At 39.6% G+C, this 22,861-nt stretch overlaps 1 protein-coding gene and 1 long non-coding RNA gene across 6 annotated transcripts; one reads left to right on the forward strand and one right to left on the reverse strand.

The window, feature by feature from the left end:
* Nucleotides 1–3,473: 3,473 nt before the first annotated feature.
* Nucleotides 3,474–21,982, forward strand: VPS4B (vacuolar protein sorting 4 homolog B). Of its 5 annotated transcripts, none has more exons than XM_088170319.1 (12): nt 3,475–3,737; nt 6,776–6,887; nt 7,117–7,213; nt 8,256–8,406; nt 9,681–9,748; nt 11,365–11,484; nt 11,708–11,864; nt 13,307–13,455; nt 13,616–13,697; nt 15,717–15,936; nt 18,523–18,660; nt 20,442–21,982. In XM_088170319.1, exons 3-12 carry the CDS (start codon nt 7,204–7,206, stop codon nt 20,541–20,543), a joined length of 1,197 nt encoding a protein of 398 aa, XP_088026445.1. In that variant the 5' UTR covers nt 3,475–3,737; nt 6,776–6,887; nt 7,117–7,203; the 3' UTR covers nt 20,544–21,982. The 5 variants fall into 5 exon arrangements, with proteins under 5 accessions (XP_088026432.1, XP_088026445.1, XP_014727918.1 ...); XM_088170312.1 differs by lacking the exon at nt 3,475–3,737 and adding an exon at nt 3,912–4,085; XM_088170306.1 differs by having other exon boundaries at nt 3,474–3,737; nt 7,117–8,406.
* On the reverse strand, nt 11,287–18,529 carry LOC148225310 (uncharacterized). The gene is made up of 2 exons (XR_015805551.1): nt 17,739–18,529; nt 11,287–12,250 (listed from the first exon to the last, which is right to left on the reverse strand). It is a non-coding gene; the product is annotated as an uncharacterized LOC148225310 (long non-coding RNA).
* Nucleotides 21,983–22,861: the final 879 nt, after the last annotated feature.

Raw genomic sequence — 22,861 nt, forward strand, 5'->3', positions numbered from 1 at the left:
TTGTGTATTTTAAATGAAAATGAGTCAACCAATACAGCCCTGAGGCCCCATCTGCTCAACTGTACAAAAAGCCATCATCGAAGAGATTTTATTCCATTCAATCTCAACGAGTTATCAAGACCTAAAAAATGAAATGCTATGCAGAAAAGACCTAGGTGAAATGTTTGTTCTTGGTGTCTATACAGAATGCCCATGAGTGTCCCCGTCTGCTCAGTTAAGGATGAGAAAAGCCTCAGAAATCTGCAGACTTATGCTTGTAGAGGGCAAATATTGCACTTGAAGATAACATATGCAAGTTAAAAAAAAATTGGTTCAGATTTCATTTTTATTCAATTTCTGCTGGTACTCATGTAACAGTAGGAAAAAAAGTCCTGAAATTCACTATGCTAAATGTCATTCAAAAACATAGTAGTAGCAGTGGACTGCATATTTCACAACTTAAGAAAATAAGCTATATTTCTATGCTCTGTCAAAAGATCAAATTAACAGCTTCAAAATCTGCCCTGAGTTATACCAATCATTTTCTTAGGCTATTTTCATGTTGTGCTGGATTAATCTCACTATGAACTACAGGAATATATATCCTAAGTCATTCCATTGCCTGGAATAAACTTAGTCCAGAAGACAACACATTCTGTATATATGCACACCTGATTTGTAATCACTGTGCCTCCAAGCATTTACATATTTTGAATTTCCAAGTTTAAAAACTAAACCAAAAGTAGAGTGAAAATTAACATAACTAAGAAATATGAAAGGTTATGCTCAAAAGTGACAAATTTAAGTTTTCCAGGTAGGCACAACCAGACCCATTACTGTACTGTGGCAAGAAATATTTGTCACCATACACCTGAGACCCTCAGAGATGGGGTAGAGTTTGATGACCATGAACTCCTCAAAACCCAGTGCTTCAAGTCTTGCCCCAAAGCTCATTCTTGTTTCTAATGCCATAAATGAAACACAACTTTATTTTGTGGTCAGTCTTTCTGGTCCTGAATGCAGCTTTAATTCTTTCCCTCCTAGGCTCCACAGCTACACAATACTCTGCACCCAGAGCACCAAGTGCTTTAGGAATAAGAGCTCCTAGTACACAGCTCTCCTCCATAAGGCTGCTGCAGCTCCAGTGCTATTGAAAGTGGTTATGTATGGCAGCCATCCACCTGGGAATACCACAGCAGCAGTACTCCCACAGGCACTACGTAACAGGCAGAAAAGTTCCCAAAGACAGCTGGTGGCTTGAAGTGCTCCTGCTTCTCGGCCCAGCACGTTTCCCAGTGCAGAGAAGGGACACAGCTGCACCACGAGTCCATTGCAGGTCCTGTCCCAAGTGCATGAGCTCATTGGATTCAATCAACGGGACTGAGGTGCCACAATGGAATTTGGACAACCTGAATTCTACTTGCTAGTGTTGCTACTGGCAGCCTTTGTTACCTAGGTAAGACTGATCTGACCAGCTTTAACATAATTTCATCAGCTAGAGAAATACAGGAAAACAGAAGCCACACTTTCTTGTCTTCTCTGCCTTCTCTGTCCGCACTGTTAAGGTTTCTAAGGCAGTGACTACCTCCAAGGCTCTCATGTCATTTAGCTGATGCCAATCTCACTCTGATGGTAACATTAGTCATCCCTAGCTATCATCCCTAGCTACCCCTCAGCTGCCATGGCAGAGGGGAATCATAGATATGACACATCTGGTTATGCTGTAGGCAGGACTTGTTTTATTAATGTACCCATCAACTCTGGGCCCAAGGTGTCCAGGCAACATGTAGTATGGGCCTCTTCCCTCCAAACCAAGGCATGGCAGCAGGAAACATTTTCCACAACAGCTTACTCAGCCTTAGGAAACACAGATCATCAGTGCCTGTGCCACGTAATGCCACAGCAATGTGAGTAATAATGCCCCAGGCAGTTATGGGATGGACTTAGTTGAGGCCAGTAGGTACCCATATTAACATCTTTAATATATTTTATTTTCATTACACTTGGTTGTACACAATCATTCTTAGAATATGGTAACACAGAAACTTCAGCACTGGGAAGTATTAGATAATGTGACTGTACTTGTCCCTCAAATTGAAGTAATGCCCTTAACACAACACTTCATTAGCTTCTCAAGAAATAATCCTGATGTCATTACTCAGCATTCATCTAGTCTTTCCTCAGGCAAAACTAGCTGCAAAGTCAAATCATAGCAGGAATATTATACGAGTAAGACTTAAGTAAGGAGTGCAAGATTTAGCCTGTTATCTGTAAATGATAGAGGTGCCTTTTCTGATTTACTTTCTTTAATCACATTTGTAGAAACCAGTCGTTTGTCCTCGAGTTTCAGAAGCCAGTTCAGTATGACTGGAGAGGCATACTTACACTCTTGTGAGGTACTTATTATTTTAGACCTCTGTCTAAAACCTAAATATAACATTAAACAATTAAAAATCATAGGTACAGATGACACAGAATTACTGGCATCAGGAATGTATCTGAGAATACTCTGTTACACTAATCAGAATGAGAAGGTAAAGCCAAAAAGGAAATGACACCCCAAGGAAGAAGTTTGTTTTAAATAAAAAGGAGGTTAAAAGTAGCCCAAAGGTTTCATGATGGCATAATCAACCATGAAAGAGTGAAAGGGATGGTTCTGCCTCATCCTTTGAAGATGGAATAAGAAATGGATTTACAATGTTTAACCAGTTTTCTTGAGCCCCTCCTACCATTGATGCTATGCTTGGATCCTGATGACCACATAGCTATAAGGTTCCTTTAGAAATCACCATCTCTCCTTTCATGTTGGCCAATTTCAGTTGTCTTTAGTGGCAAACTCTCTTTACCATCTCATTTCCTAAAGCCTGATTACCTGACTTAATCTTTCCTACATCATGTCTTTACACATTTGCAGTCGATCCATGCAAAACAGCTGTTATTGACCATGTCTAAAAATCAACCAAAGCATCCTCAACTCGTGAGGACACTTACCAAAATAAATTGCTAACCAGATGACTTGAAGAGATTCACCACGACCTTTCCTGGTACAGAGGGAACTGTGGATGTGTCTTTTTCCCTTGTGCCCAGAGTACACAGCCCACTGACTGCATCAAAACTGTTCAGCGGACTTCTATTACAAAATAAAATCAAAAAAGTTACACTGGAATTATTAAGTCAAAGCTGTACTGTGGTAACTTGGAAGTACTTGGAAGAATGGAGTTTATTACAGTTAAGTTTGACAGATTTTTTTTTTTTTTTTCTCTAAAGGAATCAATGTACCAGAGGGGAAGATAAGGCACTTATGTAGCAGACATGCCTACATCCATACAGCAAGTTGGCTTTCCAGAACTGGTTTGTAATTGGCTGTGTGCTGAGTCACTTCCCTCCTCCCCACTCGGTAAGCATCGCACGTCACCTGATCGTCATTACTAACCCACGGGAGACTGACACTTGCTCACGCCTCTGTCATGATTTATTAAACAGCATTGGGCCTGCTTAATCTGGAGAAAACAGGACTGAGAGGGGATCTGATTTAATGCATATAAGTATCTCCGAGGCAAGTGCCAAAAGGATGGTGCCAGACTCTTTTTGGTGGTGCCCAGCGACAGGACGGGGAGCAGTGGCCATAAACTGAAACACAAGTAGTCCCACCTCTACATGAGGAAGAACTTCTTTACACTGAGGGCGGCAGAGCACCGGGACAGACTGCCCAGGGAGGTGGCGGACTCTCCTGTGGAGACATTCCAAACCTCACCTAGGTGCGTTCCTGTGTCACCTGTTCCAGGTGACTCTGCCTTGGCAGGGCGGCTGGACTGGATGATCCCTAGAGCGCCCTTCCAGGCCTACACACCCAGCCGGGCATCTGGGCCCCGGGAACTCCCGCGGCCGGGGGCGGGCCGGGCGCTCGGGGCGTGCCCGGAAGCGGAGGCGGAAGCGGCGCTCGGTGCGGAAGCGGCGGCGGAGCCGCGGTTTGGGTTCCGCGGGCGGCGGGGCAGGGGCGCTGCGCCACCGGCAGCCGGGCCCGCTCCCCGCGCCAGTCTCCTGCCGCTCCCTCCTCTCCCTGCCCTCTCCGCCGCGCCATGGCGGCCAACAGCGGCAACCTGCAGGTAGAGCGAGCGACGCCGGCCCTGCCCGGCGCGGGGCGGACCCGGCAGCGGCGGCGGGCGGGGGGCGGTGCCGGGAAGGAGCGGGGCCGGGGGTGTCCCGGGCCGGGGCTGCAGGCGCAGGGAGCGCGAACGCCCCGTGCTCTGCGGGCCGAGAGCACTGCCGGGAGGGCCACGGGCACCGCAGCCAAGGGGGCGTGGGGGGCTCGGGGTGGCAGAGCCCGCGGGGTCAGCCCTCATCGCCCCGGGCCGTGAGACCCTGGGGAGGGGGTCCCGGGAAGGGGAGGGAGTCCCTGGGGGCACCAGCCCTGCGGGACGCGGGCAGCAGGGCCTAGTGCCCGCCCGGGAAGCGCTGTTGCCTCTTGTGGTCTGGACGCGTGGTGTGGCTTGTGTTGCCGTAAGGCTGCTGATGGCTGTAGGAAGCCCTTGCCTGCTCTGCTGTTCCGCTTGTGTTAACCCGCGGCTGGGGGGTGTAATCGGTTCTGCGGCAGGCCGGCAAAACAGACCTCGAAGTGAAATAAGTGCGTTCCAAAGAGTCCTTTTTTCTCTTCGGCTATTTGAACCGTGTCGTTTTTGTATGCTGGTAGTGTGATGTTTGCATTGGCAAAGCTAGAGAGATGCTATAGGGTCTATATACTAAGCAGTAGAAGAATGACACTTCTTTAAGCTGACATTCTTTCCTTGGGTGATGTTCATCAAACTATAAACCCATGGCCTCATAAAACATAGTTTGTGCCTCAGGGGTAGTTAGAGCTGGTCATCTATGCCCTAGTTCATACAACTTCGTAATAATGATTTTTTGTTTGATAGCAGTGGTGTTCTTCACAATAACACGCTAAGATGCAGCTGATATAATAAAGTATTAGAGCTGAGAATCTTATAGCCAGGTCTTTGGCTGTTTCAAAAAGAGAGTAGCAAAACTAGGCAATATTTGATGCAGACTTTTGTCTATTTTAGAGTAGCAGGTCTGTGACATGGCATGTTCTCTCACAGTTCTAGTTTAGCAGATGAACTTTGCCATTTATTCCTTGGAATCAATGTCACACGTATCACTATCTTTGTTGTACTGGATCTAGGAATTATTGGGCTGCCCCATGATAATTAAAGTCTCTGACAGGACTTCAGAACTTTAATATGAAAATGACGTTTCGGGGGGTTAATTTTTGCTTTGTTGCTAGATGTGAGTTGTGCACAGAGGTGTATAAGGGGGTCAGCATAAAATAGGCACCAAGAAGGCAGCTGTCCATTCATACCTGGGAAACTGCTTGTCAGCTCCTGGCCTCTCCAAATAGGAAAGACTTCGGTTCTGTTCCAAAGAAACAGGTGTTTATAGTGCTCCAGCACAACAGAGTCTGTTTAATTGGTTCATTGTTTTTCCTTTGATTTCAGGTAGATCTGTTGGGATGATCTTTGCTTCCAAGATAGCAACACTTAGCAAAGAATGCAGTATTCTGCTGTTTCTTTCATGGCTATTATTTGCTAGCTTTGTTCTGCCTGAAACACAGCAGAGTGTAGATAGTGGCAAGAGTATCTGTACTGGAATGTCTAATGGAAACTCCTTGCTGCAATTCAAACTCTCAACCTTGCTCCCTGACATTACATAACCATCCTGAGCATACTAGCAAAGCTTAGGAAAGGGAGCCACATGGGAAAAAATAAATTATAGAATATTTTGTTGGTGTTGGTTAACTCTGGCTGACTGTTTATTTTCAACTTACATGAACCAGTGGTCAAAATGACAGTTTTAATTGTCTTGAAGTGGTATGGGCAAGGAGGAAAGTGTAATGAAAAGTAATAAGCACTTAAGGCCAACGGAATAGTTGTGATACAATAAATCCACAGGGCAGTGTATGCAATACAGTGGCTTAGAGCTCATTCAGGTTTATTTGAAACTAGCTGAACAAATAAAGAGCAACTCCATTCATAGCTTCTCACAGAACTCTGATGCTCGAGATTTAGGTATGTTTTCTCTCTGTTTTGGGGATTTTTTTTCTCCTTTCCCACCAAAGTGATAATTAGAATTTCTCACAAGGATATCCATAATTTAAATCCTCCTGGAGAAGCCAAGCAGGTGGTCTTTGAAGGTGTCTCCAATCATAATGTTTTAAGAACAATGGTGCTACTTTCAGTGATTGTAATCAAGTACTTCCTGTATTGACTTTGCTGTTTATAGCATTTACTGATGTCATCAGTCACAGAATCATAGAATTGTTTCGGTTGGAAAAGACTGAGTCCTACCATTAACCCAGCACTGTCAAGTGCACCCCTAAACCACTCCCTAAACAGCATATCTATATCATAGTTCAAAGTGTCTAGGTCTATGATAAAAAAACCCCAAGCCTTATAATGGATTTCCAAATCTTTCCATAATAAGTGCGAGAGATTGGTAAGACAGACTGCATAGACAAAATAGTAGCAGCTCCAGCTTAGAGCACAGAAACTTGTTCTTCCCACTTGCACTTTTTTGTATGCTAGTAAATTTCAGCAGTTTGTAAATCCTGCTGTTCCTAAAAGGATGGAAAAACTGTGTCTTGTACAAAACACCACCTAAGACAATCAATTGCCTCCCAACTTTGAGGGGGTAAATGTTGAAGAGCAGGAAAACTGGCCATCAAAGAACAGAAACAGCTTAAATGGTCTCTGATCGTGGAAAAGGCTCTTGCACAGCAACTAATTATTTGTTTGTGTTACAGAAAGCAATAGACCTTGCTAGCAAGGCAGCACAAGAAGATAAAGCAGGAAACTATGAGGAAGCCTTCCGCTTGTACCAACATGCTGTGCAGTATTTTCTCCATGTTGTTAAATGTAAGTGTGGTGTGTTGGATGATTAAATAGATTTTAGTCGTCAGATTGCACAAGAGTAATCTCTTATGTTGCCATCAGTATTTAAATTTTTGCTCTCATCAACAGTTGATACTTGCTAATTGTAGTTTGACTGAGGTCATATATTTTGCAGCTTTTACCTTTACTGTGTTGTGTGCTTGCTCCATTCTTGTAAGAAATCAGATTATTTTTTACTTGTGTTTTGTTTTAGGTTTTTTTAAGACAGGAGGCAGGTGTTTGCTGTCTCTCCTCTGGACTTTTGTAGCAGTGTTTCAAGCTGGCCACTGCACGAGGAAATATGACAATAAGTACAGGGATCCCTGTATTTCTGTTGTGCTGAAAACCGTGTTACACATGAAGTCTTTGCTGCATCTGCAGAGTGTTTTTTGCTCCTTTAATTCATGCTGCTTGCCCTTCCAAAGCCTCTCTGCTCACATTTTTTGCTCCTTAATATCATAGTCTTGCTGTTTATTTTGGCCGAGAAAATGTATGAGATGGACTTATACGTAACAATTTTTCTTCAATTTCCATATTCACATTGTTTTATGCCTTTTCACACTTCTGTGTACCTTTTTGTGCCACATTCAGTGTTTGTATGCAAGGAGTGGGCTTTCTTAATGTGGGTACAGCCCTAATGTAGGTGGGCTAGGGTTGCTTGCCTGACAAAAGTCACTTAGAGATCTTCGTGATTTGAAAAAAATAGTTTTCTTTATAGTCCTTTATTATTAGGATAATCTGTGTTTATCACTTCCTATCCATTTAAATCTTACAGACTTTCTCAAAATAGCACTTTCTGTCCTTTTAACAGTACTGATGTACTTTTGGAAACTCAGCTCATAAACCTGACATGTTAAATTTTGATTGTTGATTTGAAATACTGTAATAGTGATTATGAGAACAGCGTGGCTGTTGAAACACACCTAGATCTTTCAGATGTTTCATATAATGTTTCTTTATCATTTAAAATTAGCAGGCTGTGGAATAATCACATGTGGTTCTAAATAAAAATTGCTTAGCACAAGCAACTTCTTGATTAGCTATTTTAGAAAAGCAGTTATTAAAGCAATGTCTAGCAGCTTGAAAGGATGACAGAAAAGCTTCCAGTGCTGTTGTCCTTAATCCTTTAGAGTCAAATTCTAAGCCAATTTCTGTTCCATGATGATATCTTTCTGATTAGTTCTTTCCAAGGTATAGTGAAAAAAAAAAGTAGTTGAGATGTTTGGTTTTGTGGTGAGCCCTGAGAGAGGTATATTGATAAGAGATAAAGAAGGCAGATTTTTGGTCTTGTTTTTTGATTGATGCACATATGTTTTGCTGTTAACAAACACTTGTTTCTCTTCAAACTCTTAGATGAAGCACAGGGTGATAAAGCAAAACAAAGCATTAGAGCAAAATGTACAGAATACTTGGACCGAGCAGAAAAGCTGAAAGAATATCTGAAAAAGAGAGAAAAAACTGCACCAAAACCAGTTAAAGAATCTGGTCCTGCTGAAGGAAAAGGGTATGTTTTTGGAGAAGGTAAAGCAAAATACTTCCTGAGCTCAGTTTATTCTAAACTTCAGCTATTCAAAGATCAATTTTACTTGTGTTTCTGAAATGCTTCCGATGACTACTAATGTTGAAATACGGTGGGCTAATAAAAACAATTTTTATTACCATCACAAGCATTTCTGTGCTTGTTTACTAAAATGTGAACATTTGCATAGGAAATTCACTAAAGAATGAAACCTGCTTCAGACTAATAGCTGAATCCAATGATTATTGGATTTAATGGCAAGGAGCCTGATAACTTTAAAGATTTTCTGCATTTAAATACTTAGTAACTAGAAAATAGTTTCAGACTGGTGATTACTGGGGTTACTGAGTTTGATCTGTCTCACACTTGATAAGAGATGAAAAGCCCATGTAGGGTAAAGTTCTGTAAAGTGGACTGAATCCCTCTGATCTGTTGCTTATGACTGATCTTTCCACTGCCTCCTTTCTCTTAGATTTGTTTCTCACTTTGCTTATCAGAGAGTTGAAGCAGAGCCACCCAAACAAGCTCAGCCTCTTTTGCATTTGGTACTGCCTTTATGGGGATAGGAGAGAGGAAGGATTCAGGATTATACTTTTTGGTGGGACTGCCCTTTCTAAGAGTCCTGAACAGCTAAAGTGACTCCGTTGTCTCTTAAAACTTCACCTCATTTTCAGTCTTTTTCAATGTCTGCTCATCTCATCAGCCTTATATTTTGAGCTGTACCGTCTTCTACTTATTTATAATAGAGGGAAATGGTAATACCACAAAGGCTACATGTATTTTCATGACCTTTACTCCAGTTTTTCACTATCTAGTCCCTTTTCCTTCTTTAACTTCCAGTTTCCTTCGCTCTGATAAGACAAGAGTTTCATAGTATTAGATGGAATTGGCCAAGTCCTGTTGCATGTCCAGATGGAGGAGAAGTGCCAATGTCTACAGACAAACCATTCCAGCACCTCTGTGTTGCTGGATATAAGGGCTGTGTTTCCTAAAAGCCAGCTCAAAGCACATAAAAGCGTGTTAAGAGGGCTCAGACCCATAAGAGGAAGTTGAAATGGTGAAGGAGGGTAAATTGGAAAGAAATCATAGAAAAGTGTACTTCTGCTTTTCTACAGTCATGTAAACCTGTAGAAGTCTGAAAGCATCTCAATGTTTCTTTCATTCCTCAGCCTGATGGAGTTTCTGCTTTTTGCATTTTGATTTTTATCCTGAGACAGCAGTCTCTCTTACTGTATTTCAACATTTTGTTTCCAAATCAGCAATGACAGTGATGGAGAAGGGGAATCAGAGGACCCTGAAAAAAAGAAGCTACAGAATCAACTTCAGGGTAATTTGAAGCATCCTTTTCTTTAAATAGGGATCACTTCAGTCAAGCAAGTTCCTATATTTTTGCTATCTAAATTTTGTGGATTAACTTATTGTCTGTAAGTGGCTCAGCTAGTATGTAATCTTCATGTGCAAAAGCATAGTCTTTATGGAAGTAAAAGGACTTGTGTGCCAAGAACTTATACAGTAACTATATTGAAATGTATCTCCTGCATCCTGTGCTTCATATTAAAATTGTATCACCTATCAAGCTAGCAATTTCCAACAGAAGCTGCAAAGTCCCAGGTAGCTATTGACTAAACTGATTTAGTATTTTTTTACTCTAAAGTGCACTAGCATGTTGCCTAGAGGCTAAGGAAATGATGATACAAATACTTAGTGTAAGCAGAACGGTTTTCACAACAAGACTGGTATTCATGTTTTGGAGTAAGAAAAACGGATTCTTGTCCATTTGTAATAAATAGGCTGTGCTTCCTTACATGCAGTGATGATGTTGTCCCAGTTCAGTAGCATACTTTGGGTTTTTGAACTCAAAGAACACAGTCAGTGAAGCAGTGTATAGCAGCTACCAGCAGTTTGGTGTGCAGTGAAAAGGAGGCTTTTTGATATTTATTTCCCTTTGATAATGAAGAACTGTTCAGAACTTCCCTTCCAGAAGGTGCTTATGGATCTGAAGAAACCTTGTTGTTCTCCTGTTTTTGACTGTAACAAATATCAACTGCATTTACCAGATCTTGTGCCTGTGTAATTTCAGGAGCTGTTGTATAACCATTGGAAACTGTGATGTGTTTTCTCTATTTCTCTGCACATTATTTAATCCCATGCACAGTTATAAGGGATTGATGACCACTGAACTCCTATCTTGTCTCTCACTATAAAAACTTCGTTTCTTTCCACATGAATCTGGCCTCAGATAGTAGAAGTAGTGGCTAGGATTACAAGATCTAATATTATAGATCTAATAATCTATTACTACCTGAGTTCCAAGTTTTCCCATCTAGAAGAAGTTAAGACAAAATTTTTAACATGTTAGATTAACCAATCTGAAGAGAAGGCTAAATTGCAGCTCAGTTGGCTGAATTCGTTGATTGAGGAAGATGAGACGTGGTGCAGAACTTTGAATGTGCCTTGACCAAAAAAATACTTCTGCAGCTAAGCAGGATCCATATAACCCTTCTGATGGTTTCAGCCCTAGCTCTCAAACCTCTTTTCCATTAGATGATCAATTTGTTTGCTGCGTGTCTGGAGATACCAACAAGTTACTTCATCTGCTGGAGAATCTTTAAAAATCCTGAGCTAGTGTAGCTATGTTGTTTAAAATGAAATTTCAAATTTTTTTGAAAGTGCATTGGTGGTTTAGTGATGAGATGGTGTCAGGACTTCTACTAACTCAAAAATATTCTAGTTATCCATGATTTATTGTGGTAAAAAAATTTGACAGATTTCTGTAAAAATAACATCCATTTGAGTAATTGAATTAATTGTTTCTATCATCCTAGAAATGCCTTGGTTTTATTCAGTATAGACATGGGCATAGAATTATTTTTTGCCAAATGGAATTTATTGTAATTGTGAAAAGATATGTACATCACTAACTTAGACAATCCTTTCTTACAGGAGCAATTGTTATGGAGCGACCAAATGTCAAATGGAGTGATGTTGCTGGCCTTGAAGGTGCCAAAGAGGCACTTAAAGAAGCAGTCATCCTTCCCATTAAATTTCCACACCTGTTTACAGGTCAGGATTACAGCATTTATTTATTATTGGCCAGTCAGGACTGGCACTGGGGCCTGTGAAGTGTGTTGTGCCAACGTGTCACAGACTCAAGCCAATCTCTTAACAAAGAGATTTTGAGCTGTCTGACAGAAGTTTCATGGGTAGATGTGGAAAACCTCCAAGCACCCTAGAGCAGCATCATGAGAAAAGAGTATTTTGAAAACTACTGGTTTCTCTCTTGCAGGCAAGAGAACACCCTGGAGAGGCATTCTCCTGTTTGGACCACCAGGAACAGGAAAGTCTTATTTAGCAAAAGCTGTGGCGACAGAAGCAAACAACTCTACCTTTTTCTCAGTATCTTCGTCTGACCTTGTCTCAAAATGGCTAGGTGAAAGTGAAAAGTAAGTTGGAATTTCCAGAGGTCCAGGAAAACATTGTCAAGAAGAAATTATTATAGAGTGAGACAAGTTGCTGTAAAGAATTTGAGGGAATGGTCTTTTTCAAAACAAACTATACGTGTTTCTATGCTTCATGCTGCAGTGCCATGTAAGGATAACATTATGTGCTGCATTTTGAGAAACTCTCTTCAGTGCTCAGAAAGATTTTGGGAGCACCACAGAGCTCATTTCCCTTCTCAATTCAGCTGTGATTGTACACTGTATCAGTCTGAAGTGCCGAGTTACTTTGCTTCTTGGCATCTCCCCACTCATCTGTCCCAGCAGCTGTGTGGCATTTCTTTGTCAATGCGGAGGTGGGTTTTTTTGTTCATCCCAATTTCAAACAAAATCTGAAAGAAAAAAGAGACTTGCAAAGATAAGTTGAAGGAGACGAGCAAACATGAAAGGAAATTTTGTGGGTCCCTATGCTAAGTCTTCATTTGTTACTGTGTGATATATGAAGAAGACCAGGAATGACATGTTGGCTGCAGTCTAGAAGTCCAGGAGTTTGTCCAGCTAATCTTCCAAAAGAGATTTCCTGAATTAATAAAAAGTTCTGGGTTTATAGGGAAAGGATTTTCATATAATAATAAGCATACTTGTCACAACCATTATTTGATAGTTTGAAGTGTGGGACAACTGAGCAGCATTGTTTAAAGCTGGGAGAATGAGAAAGAAAAGCTATTAGATAAAGAGTTTAAACTGAGTTATTTTTTCCCCCAGAAATCTGGAAACCTTAAGCTGCTTTTCTTCTGTTGCAAAAGGAATACAGAACTGGAGAGTAGCTTGGCATTAGATTGTATGCTTGACTTCATTTGAGACTATTGCCTGAAATTTAGTGCTGTAATAAGATTTTCCCAGTGTGTTCCTATTTATTTTTCTTTTTTAAACTGGTAAAATGTGTTCATGAAAGATGGCTAGGAGTATATGGGGGTTTGTTTTAGGTTGTTTTGTTTATTTGATCTGAAACCAATATTTCTTATCATACAAAAATTATTTAGTAAGTAAAGTTGTATAAAGTAAAGGTACATACTATTTCTTAAAAAATCTCTAGAATTAACTTAATTTAGAAATGTTAAGAGTAAGCCTTTTTCTTTTGAATCTTTCTAAATTGGTGGGTTTGTATAGTCCAGGCTGTCATGTAGAAGTGTAAACTGAAAAAGGGCTTTATCTTGCAAAATCATGCCTGGAGCCGTCTAGTTTTTTGTGGTTTTTTCATTATGCTGGCCTCTCTCAGTATAATTCTGAGTCATGGAGCTGGAAGAATATTATGCCTTTGAGTAGTTTTATGTTAATCCTTTTTTTTTCCTTGCTTTCTCTAAAGGAAATTACTGTATCACAATCTGAAGTTATGTGTTTCTGCTGTTGTAATTATTAATATAGCTGAAGCTGTTTCCTTCTTTAAGATTAGTGAAAAACTTGTTCCAGCTTGCCAGAGAAAACAAACCTTCTATCATCTTCATTGATGAGATAGATTCCCTCTGCGGGTCAAGAAGTGAAAATGAAAGCGAGGCTGCTAGACGGATAAAAACAGAGTTTCTAGTCCAGATGCAAGGTAAGTTTATTTGGTTTTCAAAATCAGACTGAGACGAGTTTTTAAGTGTAGTTTGCATCAGAGCACTAAAAATATCTGCAGTTCCATCCCATTAAATTTTGATGACTTTTTAAAACACTCTGTTTATCTAAACTGTGAAATTATTTCTGCCCTTATATAGGGGTTGGTGTTGACAATGAAGGAATCTTGGTCTTAGGAGCAACAAACATACCCTGGGTTTTGGATTCTGCTATCAGGAGAAGGTATGATGGCATTTTTTTTTTCATGGTATGCAATTCACAACTGGTGTGAGCCTTCAGCCAGAGAGTGCTTAAGGTGTGTCATCCAGCTCATGTTTGCAGACACAATTAATGTTCTGCATCTCGATTCCATGAAGTGGACTAAGCTAAACTGATAATCACTTGCCCCTTTAGGGAGAGGTAGGTCGTTCACTCTTGTATTGCCCCTGTAGTTTATCTGTTTTCTTGTTTAGATGACTATGCTTGAAGAAACAGAGGAGTTTTCTGCATGCTTTTTGGTTTTCTGGGAGACCTAGGAGACAATTTAGAAAAAACACATCTCTGAAGGGCAAGGGGGGTAGAACTTTCCTTTTCAGCTGTTAACAAACCAGTGAGTAGCTTGAGCTCTTTCATGGAAGTGTAACCTTACAGAGAAACACCATGTTTTTCTACTGGTCAGCATAACTTATGGTTTTTAACTGCTGTTTTACAGATAAAGGGCTTTTGCAGATACAGGACTGCCTGTACCTGATTATTTGGATCTTTCTCTGAGATGCAGAGCAAACAGAAGACAGATGCAGTTATGTGACAAATAGGATTATGTTGTGATGAGGACACAATTTGGATAATGGCCATTTTTATTGGTTAAAGAATCATTGATTTGTTGGGGGGGGGGGTTGGGGTTTTTTTATGTGACTGACTGTGATTTTTATTTATATACTGAATTCAAGCTGGCCATACTTCAGTTTTATTGAGGGTTGGACCAGGTCACCTCCAGATGTCACTTCCCATCTGCATGACTCTAGTGTTGTATGAGCAGATTAAGAAGCGAAGGTTTTGCTGAAAATTTGGAGTCATTCTTGAAATTCCAGCTTTGGTTGGCATGCACAGTAAAAGACACACATAGACCTGCTAGTGTGTTCAGAAGGGGGCCATGAAAATGATCAGAACGCCTTTCCTCTGTAGGCAGGCTATAAGAATGGGACTATTCAGCCTGGAAAAGAGAAGGATCCAGAGAGACCTTATTGTGGCCTTTCAATATATAAAGGGAGCTTATTGGAAAGGTGGAGAGATGTTCCTTGTTTTTTTTCCCTCAGGCTTGTAATGCCAGGACAAGGGGCAGTTGTTCAAACTCAAAGAAGACAAGTTTAGATTGGGCATAAGGAAGAAATTTTTTATGAGGATGCTGAGACACTGGCACAGGTTGTCCAGAGAAATTGTGGATGTCCCATCATAGGAAGCGTTCAAGGCCAGGTTGGAGGGGCTTTGAGTAAGCTGGTCTAGGGGAAGATGTCCCTGCTTGTGGCAGGGGAGTTGGAACTAGATGATCTTCAAGGTCCCTCTCAACCCTAACTATTTTCTCAGCAACATGAAAGAGAAATCGCCTAGCTCTTGCCCACAAAGCTTAAAGGGAACTTGTAGAACCATGGCTGTAATAAAATTAATTTTTCCTGGATTTGGACCACTTTGTCGTGTATATCAGGTTAATTGTGTTCAGCAAAATTTGGAGTTGCTCTTACTTTGTTGGTGGGAGGTAATCTCCACTTGAGGACAGATGCTGCTTCAAAGGAGGAACTGCAGTTGCCAGTGTTTTCTTGAGAATTACTTCAAATTTACTTCTATCTATGGTGTTTTCTTAATTTAGTTGGAGACTGTGGAATGTTGTTGCATGAACTTGTTATCAGGCAGTTCTTTCTTAGAGTGTGAAATCTGTTCAAATTCACTTTAACACTTAAAGACTTCTTCCTCTCAGGTCTTTTTTTTTAAGACTCAACCTCTACTGGAAAAATGTCAGTCTGAAGAGGTGGTTTTTGTAATGTAAAGGGAGCAGTTGTTATATTCTGGATGTTAGGCTAAAGTATTATTTATGAGAACAGGTTGCTGAATCTTTGCCTCACATTTTTTTTAAAGGCTTGTTATACTGAAACAGCTTCTTTCTAATATTGCTGGGAGCAAACTCATTTGCATGAGCTCTTTCCACTGTGCACCTGCATGAGCTGGCATCTTGGGAACACTTTTTGTTTTTTGTCTTTTTTAAACCAGGTTTGAGAAGCGTATTTATATTCCTTTACCTGAAGACCATGCCAGGGCTGCAATGTTCAAACTTCACCTTGGGTCAACTCCAAATGAGCTAAAAGAGTCAGATTATCGAGAGCTTGGGAAAAGAACTGAGGGCTATTCTGGTGCAGATATAAGCATCATTGTCCGTGATGCACTGATGCAGCCTGTTAGAAAAGTGCAATCAGCAACTCACTTTAAAAAAGTAAGTAGTAATCAAAATTTTTCAAGTTATTTCATCTATGAGAACAGTCTTAATTTGAAAATTCCTTGCAAATAAACTGAGTTTGGGTTTGGGTAATACTGCATGCTTATGAATGTCCCTTTTATTGACTGGGGAGAACTGTTCTTCTTTCCCTGTGCCCCCCTCCTCCTGCCATAAGTCTGGTAGCACTAATTTCTGAATATTCATGCTCTGACTCCTAATGTCTCTAGAGAGTGTTAAAAGCATTCAGTTTGCTGTTTAAATGGCAGTTACAGAAGTGCTCTTTTTCTATTTCAAGTTAAGTGGTTCTTAACATGCTGGGAAAAAATAAATATATTCCTCATCCACTTGAGAACAGATGGATTATACTTAAGCACATTCTGTTTACTTGACATATTTTTCAAACTGAAAAATTAAGGTTCTTGTGGAGTTCTGGTAAAAACATTGACTCAATTACAGTAGTAAAGATTCAACACAATTGAGCAAGGTCTGTGTTTCATTTACATTGCTGTAATGTAGAAAGCAGTTTACTTTTATATAGGTACACACCAAAGAGCCTATTCAAACTATATTGTTTGGTTGATCTTCCAGTAACCTCTGTATGCTGTGTATTGACTTAAGTAACATTTCTTCACAATATTTGGATCTCAGAAACTTTATCTGAAGGAGAACCAATTGGCATTCTTTACTACCAATCTAAATCTGGCAATGCCTTTCCCCTGGAAAATTTGCACAGATGGGTCTTGTTCAGTCAAATTTATTGTTACCTGTAAACTATTAAACTCTTAAATGGAAAAACAAAGAGTGATAATATTGATGGTTATAAACAGAGGTTAAAATACATGCAATCTATCAGTTGAATAAAATTTTAATTTGCTATGTGGCATATTTTAAAGTAGACCGAGACTAAAGGTACTTTTTGTTAATATTTTTAGTGCAAAATTAGATTTTTACAGAAATACATGTTTCTTGGGTGAAGGTGGGTCAGGATATTCTGCAGAGGTGCTAATTGCTGTAAAAGGAAGCTTTAATTTGTTGCTTCATAAAAGAGCAGGTGTGGTAGGAAAAACTTTAGAATCTAAGGTGTCAAGTACTCTGTACATTGTGTTGGCAGCAGTTCTTTGTCATCTCAGTTACAATTACAGGGGTTTTTTTACTGGTAACTCAACCGGACATAAAAGGGTTAAGGGCCCTGAACCGAACAGCTAGGCTCACTTTGAAGATAGGCTCCTTTTTTCGATGTGGTTTCTTCCAATGAACTCATTCAGCTTAAGATTCAAAGAGAAAGACACACTTAAATCTAGTACGGTCCAGAATGTGAGAGGGTAGGTAGTTTAACTTCTGGGGACAGCTCACAGTAACAATGTGATGCAAGCTTTATTTGTTCATAATTTAAAAATGACATGATATATCAAGGATCTTCTAGATGCTTCTTTCCCTTAAGCAGTGATGTCTGGAGTATTTATCTGTTGTTAACTTACATGAAAATGGCATTTCTGGCTAAAGGGCTATTAGCTTTTAGCGTTTTGTTCAAATTTGGAACAATCTGAGGCATGTTTCAGCTTGCTATGGAGCAATGAAATAACCTCTGTTGTCAAAGTTTGCAGTAGCACTTCTTGCATTTTAGCTATTTTTGTTCAAGAAAAAAAAAGGAAGGAAAAAACCCACAACTGCAATACTTTGAACACTGACATGAGCCAAGTTGATTTCACTCGTATTGTTAATGCTTTAATTAGATGTGATTTTGTATTTTTATAAACAAAATCTTAGCATTGTTATTTGCATTGTAGCAGATGACTTACCTCAGTTCAGAAGAGCTTTCCTCAGTTGTCAGTAATTAACTGTAAACCTTTCCTTGCCATATGTGATAATGCAGGTTTGTCAGAGTGTGCTTTGAATATTACAATCTGCTCCCCAGCGTCTTGCTCTAAATGCAGCTTGGAATAGCAAATCCAGTTGTGTCTGTAGCCAGTTAGCGTGCTGTCCTTTAACCTGTGCGTATGCTCCGAGTTCCCGTGGGTGCTGCAGGCAGCAGTGTCCTGCAGGAAGGGATCAGACACCCGGTGCGGCTTTTTTGGGTCTGTCCGTCTGTCTAGGGGGGAAAAGGCTATTTTGTTCTCCCACTAGGTGGCGCTGTTTTCTACGGAGCGCTGCTCAGGTGGTGCCGGGAAAGGCGCTGGGAGCTTGGGAACGCGGGATGTCAGAGCGAAAAGCACTGGGAAGCTTTTAGAGAGCTGTTAACTAGAGATGAATGAACTCCTAAAGTGACCAGGGACCAGGATAGGTGGTCTTCACCAAGCAGATTTCCTGGCCTGTCAGTTTTCCACAGAAATCCTCAGCCTTAAGAGGTTGTGGCTTCTGGGATTTCACCTGATGTGATTTTAAGCATCTGGCTACTGCTGCATGTTTTCAAGGTGAATAATACCAGTACACTTGTACAATTTCTCTTTCACAGGACGTGTGTTCCCAAAGGGTAGGGCAGCTGCATAAAATCAAGGAATGGTTTTTGCTTTGGGTGCTGTTCAGCTTCTGGTTTCTGTCTTCAAAATAATAGCTCCTATAAACTGAATGTTTTCTTATTTTTAGGTAAAAGGACCATCAGTGTCTAATCCAAATACCATGGTAGATTTATTCACCCCTTGCTCTCCAGGTGATGCTGATGCAATAGAAATGACATGGATGGAGGTCCCAGGTGATAAATTACTGGAGCCTAAAGTTTCCATGGTAGGTATTCTTCGTAGCATTTCTTTCTCGTTTTGCAGAACTCTGAAAATGCTTTAAGGTAAAGCGTCTTTTTCAGGACAATTGGATGAGATGTTTGTTTTCAGACATGCTGGGCATACCAGATAACATTTGAATTCTCAACATAAATTACTACAGTATGGCATGCTTATGGAAAAGACAGCTGTCTATCCCTGATAAGCATTTCTTATTCTTGTCTGTTGGTGTGCAGCTGCCATCCTTTCATCCATAGACAGTATCTGGCTCTTGCACTGTTCTTTCACTTGGCTTTTATTCATTCAAAACCTGTAGGATTCCTGCACCAGGATACACTTTCTTCTCGTCACTGACATATACTGAGAAATGGAAAATTACATTCACTGTAAATTGGGAAGTGATATGCTATAGGTAAATATTGCCCCTGAAATAGATACAAGTATAAAAAACAAAATGTAAGAAGATTTTGGATTTAATGGTAGTTTAGGTTAAAATTCCTCATAGTGATACAGCTCTTTCTGCTGTTTTCTTTGTGCATATAAAAATACTTGCTTTGGCCTGGGGAATAAAATACGTAATGCAGTTTTCAACTTGAGTTCACTGTTTAAGAAAAAAATAATTGCTGGATACTCATTCTGTACCTTTCCCCAAGAGCAGCAGAAGAAAATTTTGAATTTAAGTACAAAGTTTGTGGGAAGCTCTTAATAACAAATCTATGTTGCTGTAGTTTCCTGCATGCTGACAGATCCGTAAGGAATGAAAGAAATCAATGCATTTCATGGGGATCACAGGCACTGCTTTGTAAATAGAAGCATCACTGTATTTTAGAAAAGGATTTCCTGTGTGTATTTGCATATTGAGGAAGCAGAAAAGGATTTATGCAGGTGCAGGACTGCCCTAAAACTTCTCCCTGCATGGTCTAATGGCATTTTTAATCAGTCTTTCCTGGAATTAAAGACACCAGTTCCTTGTGTGCTGCTAATGGTACCTGGCCTCTGATGCACTGCAGACAGATGTTTCAGTGTCCAAAATCAGTTCTTGTCCTTAAAAGATAAGGCTTTAATTCTTTTTGAGCAGGATGCCCCTGGTCTGATGAGACAAATACCATGTGTGGAAAACCTTTATACTAATTTTTGGATTTTACCCGTAATTTTATAGTAATATGAGGTGTTGGGCATCTGCTTTTTTCAGTTGCCCTTGGCCGGGAATCAGTTTTCTTCACTCTTTTTATTCACAGTGTATTTTAACTGCTGCTTTCAACTTCACAGACCTATGGATTTTTTTCTAAACTCCATTTCCCAGCATCTAAATATTTATCTAGGAAATTGACTGAATTGAAGAGACAGAAATTACCAGTCGTGAGCAGTAGAACTTTGCTAGAGATTAATCACAAAATGCTGTTCTACACTGCTGAACTGTGAAGAGTACATGGGAACATCTGATTATTTTCCATTTAATCTGTAGTAGTTAATCACGGGTTGAAAATAGTAACTGATAAAAAAAAAAGGAAGTTCAGTTCTTTTAAAAAAAGAGATGAATAAAACTTGAATGGATGAGTAGCTTAAACCTAAACCTGAGGTTGTGATTTTGTTACTGGAAAACTCACTGACCATTGTCTGTATCCAAAGGATCGAAAGGCTGCCCCTGTGCAGAAGTGCTTACTTAAAGTAAGGCTTACTTAAAATTTTGTGTTAATAGGAACTTTTTAATGTTTTTTTTAATGTATATTTGTCCTGGCAGTGGTACTGTACTTGTTTCTGAAAGCATGTTGGTTTTTTTTCTGACAGACGGATATGCTCAGGTCGCTTGCTAGCACAAAACCAACAGTTAATGAGCAGGACCTGGAGAAGCTGAGGAAGTTTACAGAAGACTTTGGTCAGGAAGGCTAAACCAAAGATGTGTGTGAAGCATTAGAACTTTCTTTTTCATTTTAAAGTATTCTTGTGTCTTTATTGATGGCACTTCAAATAAATACCAATAAAATCATCCCTTTCTTACTTTGCAGAAGGAATAGAAGATACCTTTGCAAAGACCCTTAAGCTTTTGTATTGTATTGTTTTCCTCAAATGTCTATTAAATGTCTTCTATTGAAAAATAATGCAAAAATGCAATTTTAAGGTGAGACAGAAAAGTGATGTGGTAATGTCTAATAAATCCTAGAAAGCTTTAAATTACTAGTTCCATTTTAGGTAGTAAATTAGACCTGGATACCAGTGAGTTTACTTACTTCCAGTAAGGTCAAAAACCTTTTAAGGGATGGGAGAAAACGTATTTGTCAGGTGATTTCAGTATCAGTCAATCAGCATACATATTAATTGCTTTCATTTCATTTAGGAAAATGCAACAAAATTTTCTAATCAACCCTACTGCAACTGTGGGTTTGCTGTTAAAATAAGAAAGAAGACACTGTGAGGATAAGACTACATGGGCCAGTACTTTGATTAAATATTGATGGACTTGTTATTTGGCTTTTTTCTGCTATGCTGTGTTAAAATTTTGCCTTAAGCAGTGAGATTTTGTTTTTAACTCTTTACTAGCTGGTACACACTGTCACTATGCAATTTAACACAAGTTTGTTAAATGCAGGTAACTCAGAAGGTGTTTTGCTGGCTGTTCTTGCAGGGGTTGCTTTATTTGATGTTTTGGTTTTTAAAATCTGGATTCTCTTCCTGGTGAAGTTTTGACTAAAGTTAGAAAAAAGCATTAGTAATGTCCTCTAAGATCCCATGTGTTGAGGCTGGCAAAAGGTATATGTAGTCTTTGGAGAATGTATGGGAGGCATTTTGGGAAATAGCATACTTTCACATGCAAGGAGATTAGAAAAGATGTTTTAGCCACAGCCCTTCCAGTGATAAATTAACCCAGAACCCCACTGGTAACTGTAGCATATATGTTACATCAATTTAGTGCTTTAACTGGGAGAGAAGGCTGGCAGTTTAGTATAAAAGTAGCACTTCCATTGCTCTTTTTCTGCAGAATTGCAAATGGAGATGTGCCTGAATGTAACTTAGAACACTACAGCATCAGCATTGAGTTTGTGCCTTGTAAGTTTGCACTGGCTGTAGATATGAAACACCATTAGGATATCTAGAATACTCTATCTTCCATTATCATTGTACAACTCTATCCTGAAAATGTTTTGTTTAACTTGCATTAAAAAAAATTTGCACATTTTAGGTGTGTATGTTCTATGTACATATGCACAAATATGATCATCTTTTGATGGGGTTTGGTTTCTTTTATGTACATATTTTGTGTACCTTATAAATCATAGGATGGGTGACATTTTCTGTACTTAAATGAAGTAAAATGTTGTAGTACGACATCAGCTATGTTATTTGAGTATTTCTTCAATGTTTTGTTCAAGTTTTTACTGCTTTATTGTCTTCTTAGACTTTTGTTTCTGTGTTTAATAGCCAAACAAAATAGTTAAATATTCTTTAATCTGTAAGGTGCTGAGCCTTTTTTTACTAACATGATGAAGCATTTTTTCCAAAATCATTCAGTTACACAGCGTTACCTTTGTCTTAACATCAGAATGTGTAAATGTGACTTGTTGGGCTTCAAATCTTTTGGGGGGATGGCAGGAGACAGAGTGGGTAAGGGCAGGAATTCCAGCATAGGTACAGGCAGCTATGGTTAGTGAGCTCAATCCTCATTGCAACAAGATCTCATTCGTAGTCTTCTCTTGTGAACATTTTAGAAGTGAGCCACATACTAGCATGGCTGTCGTTCAGAGGTTTGAAGCCACTGTCTGAAGTTTTTATCTCTTGACCTTTTGAAAAATTAGAGTCCTTACTGCAATCCTGCATTCTTAAACTTCTCAGGAACGTTTCATTTTTTGGTTCATTTTTTTCCTTTTTGTGGTAAGCTGTTTTGTCCTATGGGCTTCCATATGCTTAACCGTGTAATCTCATATCTTTAATGCAAAAGAAAAATATACTGTATGTTTTAAATTTACATCTTGCTGCTTGCTCATATGACATCTGTAACAGAACCTTTACTATTTGATGTTGAAAGTTGTTTTTAGAAATATATTCCAAATAAACTTTGCTGCTTAGAATTGCAGCTACAAGGGCAACTTTTTGGTTTGCTGTCTCTGTAAAATTATGATAAATTAATATATATGTCACCAAGCTTCTTAGCCAAGTTATCCACAGCAGATGATAGCCAAGCGAGGGAGTGTGCTTTAGTTTTCAGTTTCAGT

Source organism: Sturnus vulgaris, chromosome 1, assembly GCF_052056855.1.
Source record: "Sturnus vulgaris isolate bStuVul1 chromosome 1, bStuVul1.hap1, whole genome shotgun sequence".
Lineage (NCBI taxonomy): Eukaryota > Metazoa > Chordata > Aves > Passeriformes > Sturnidae > Sturnus > Sturnus vulgaris.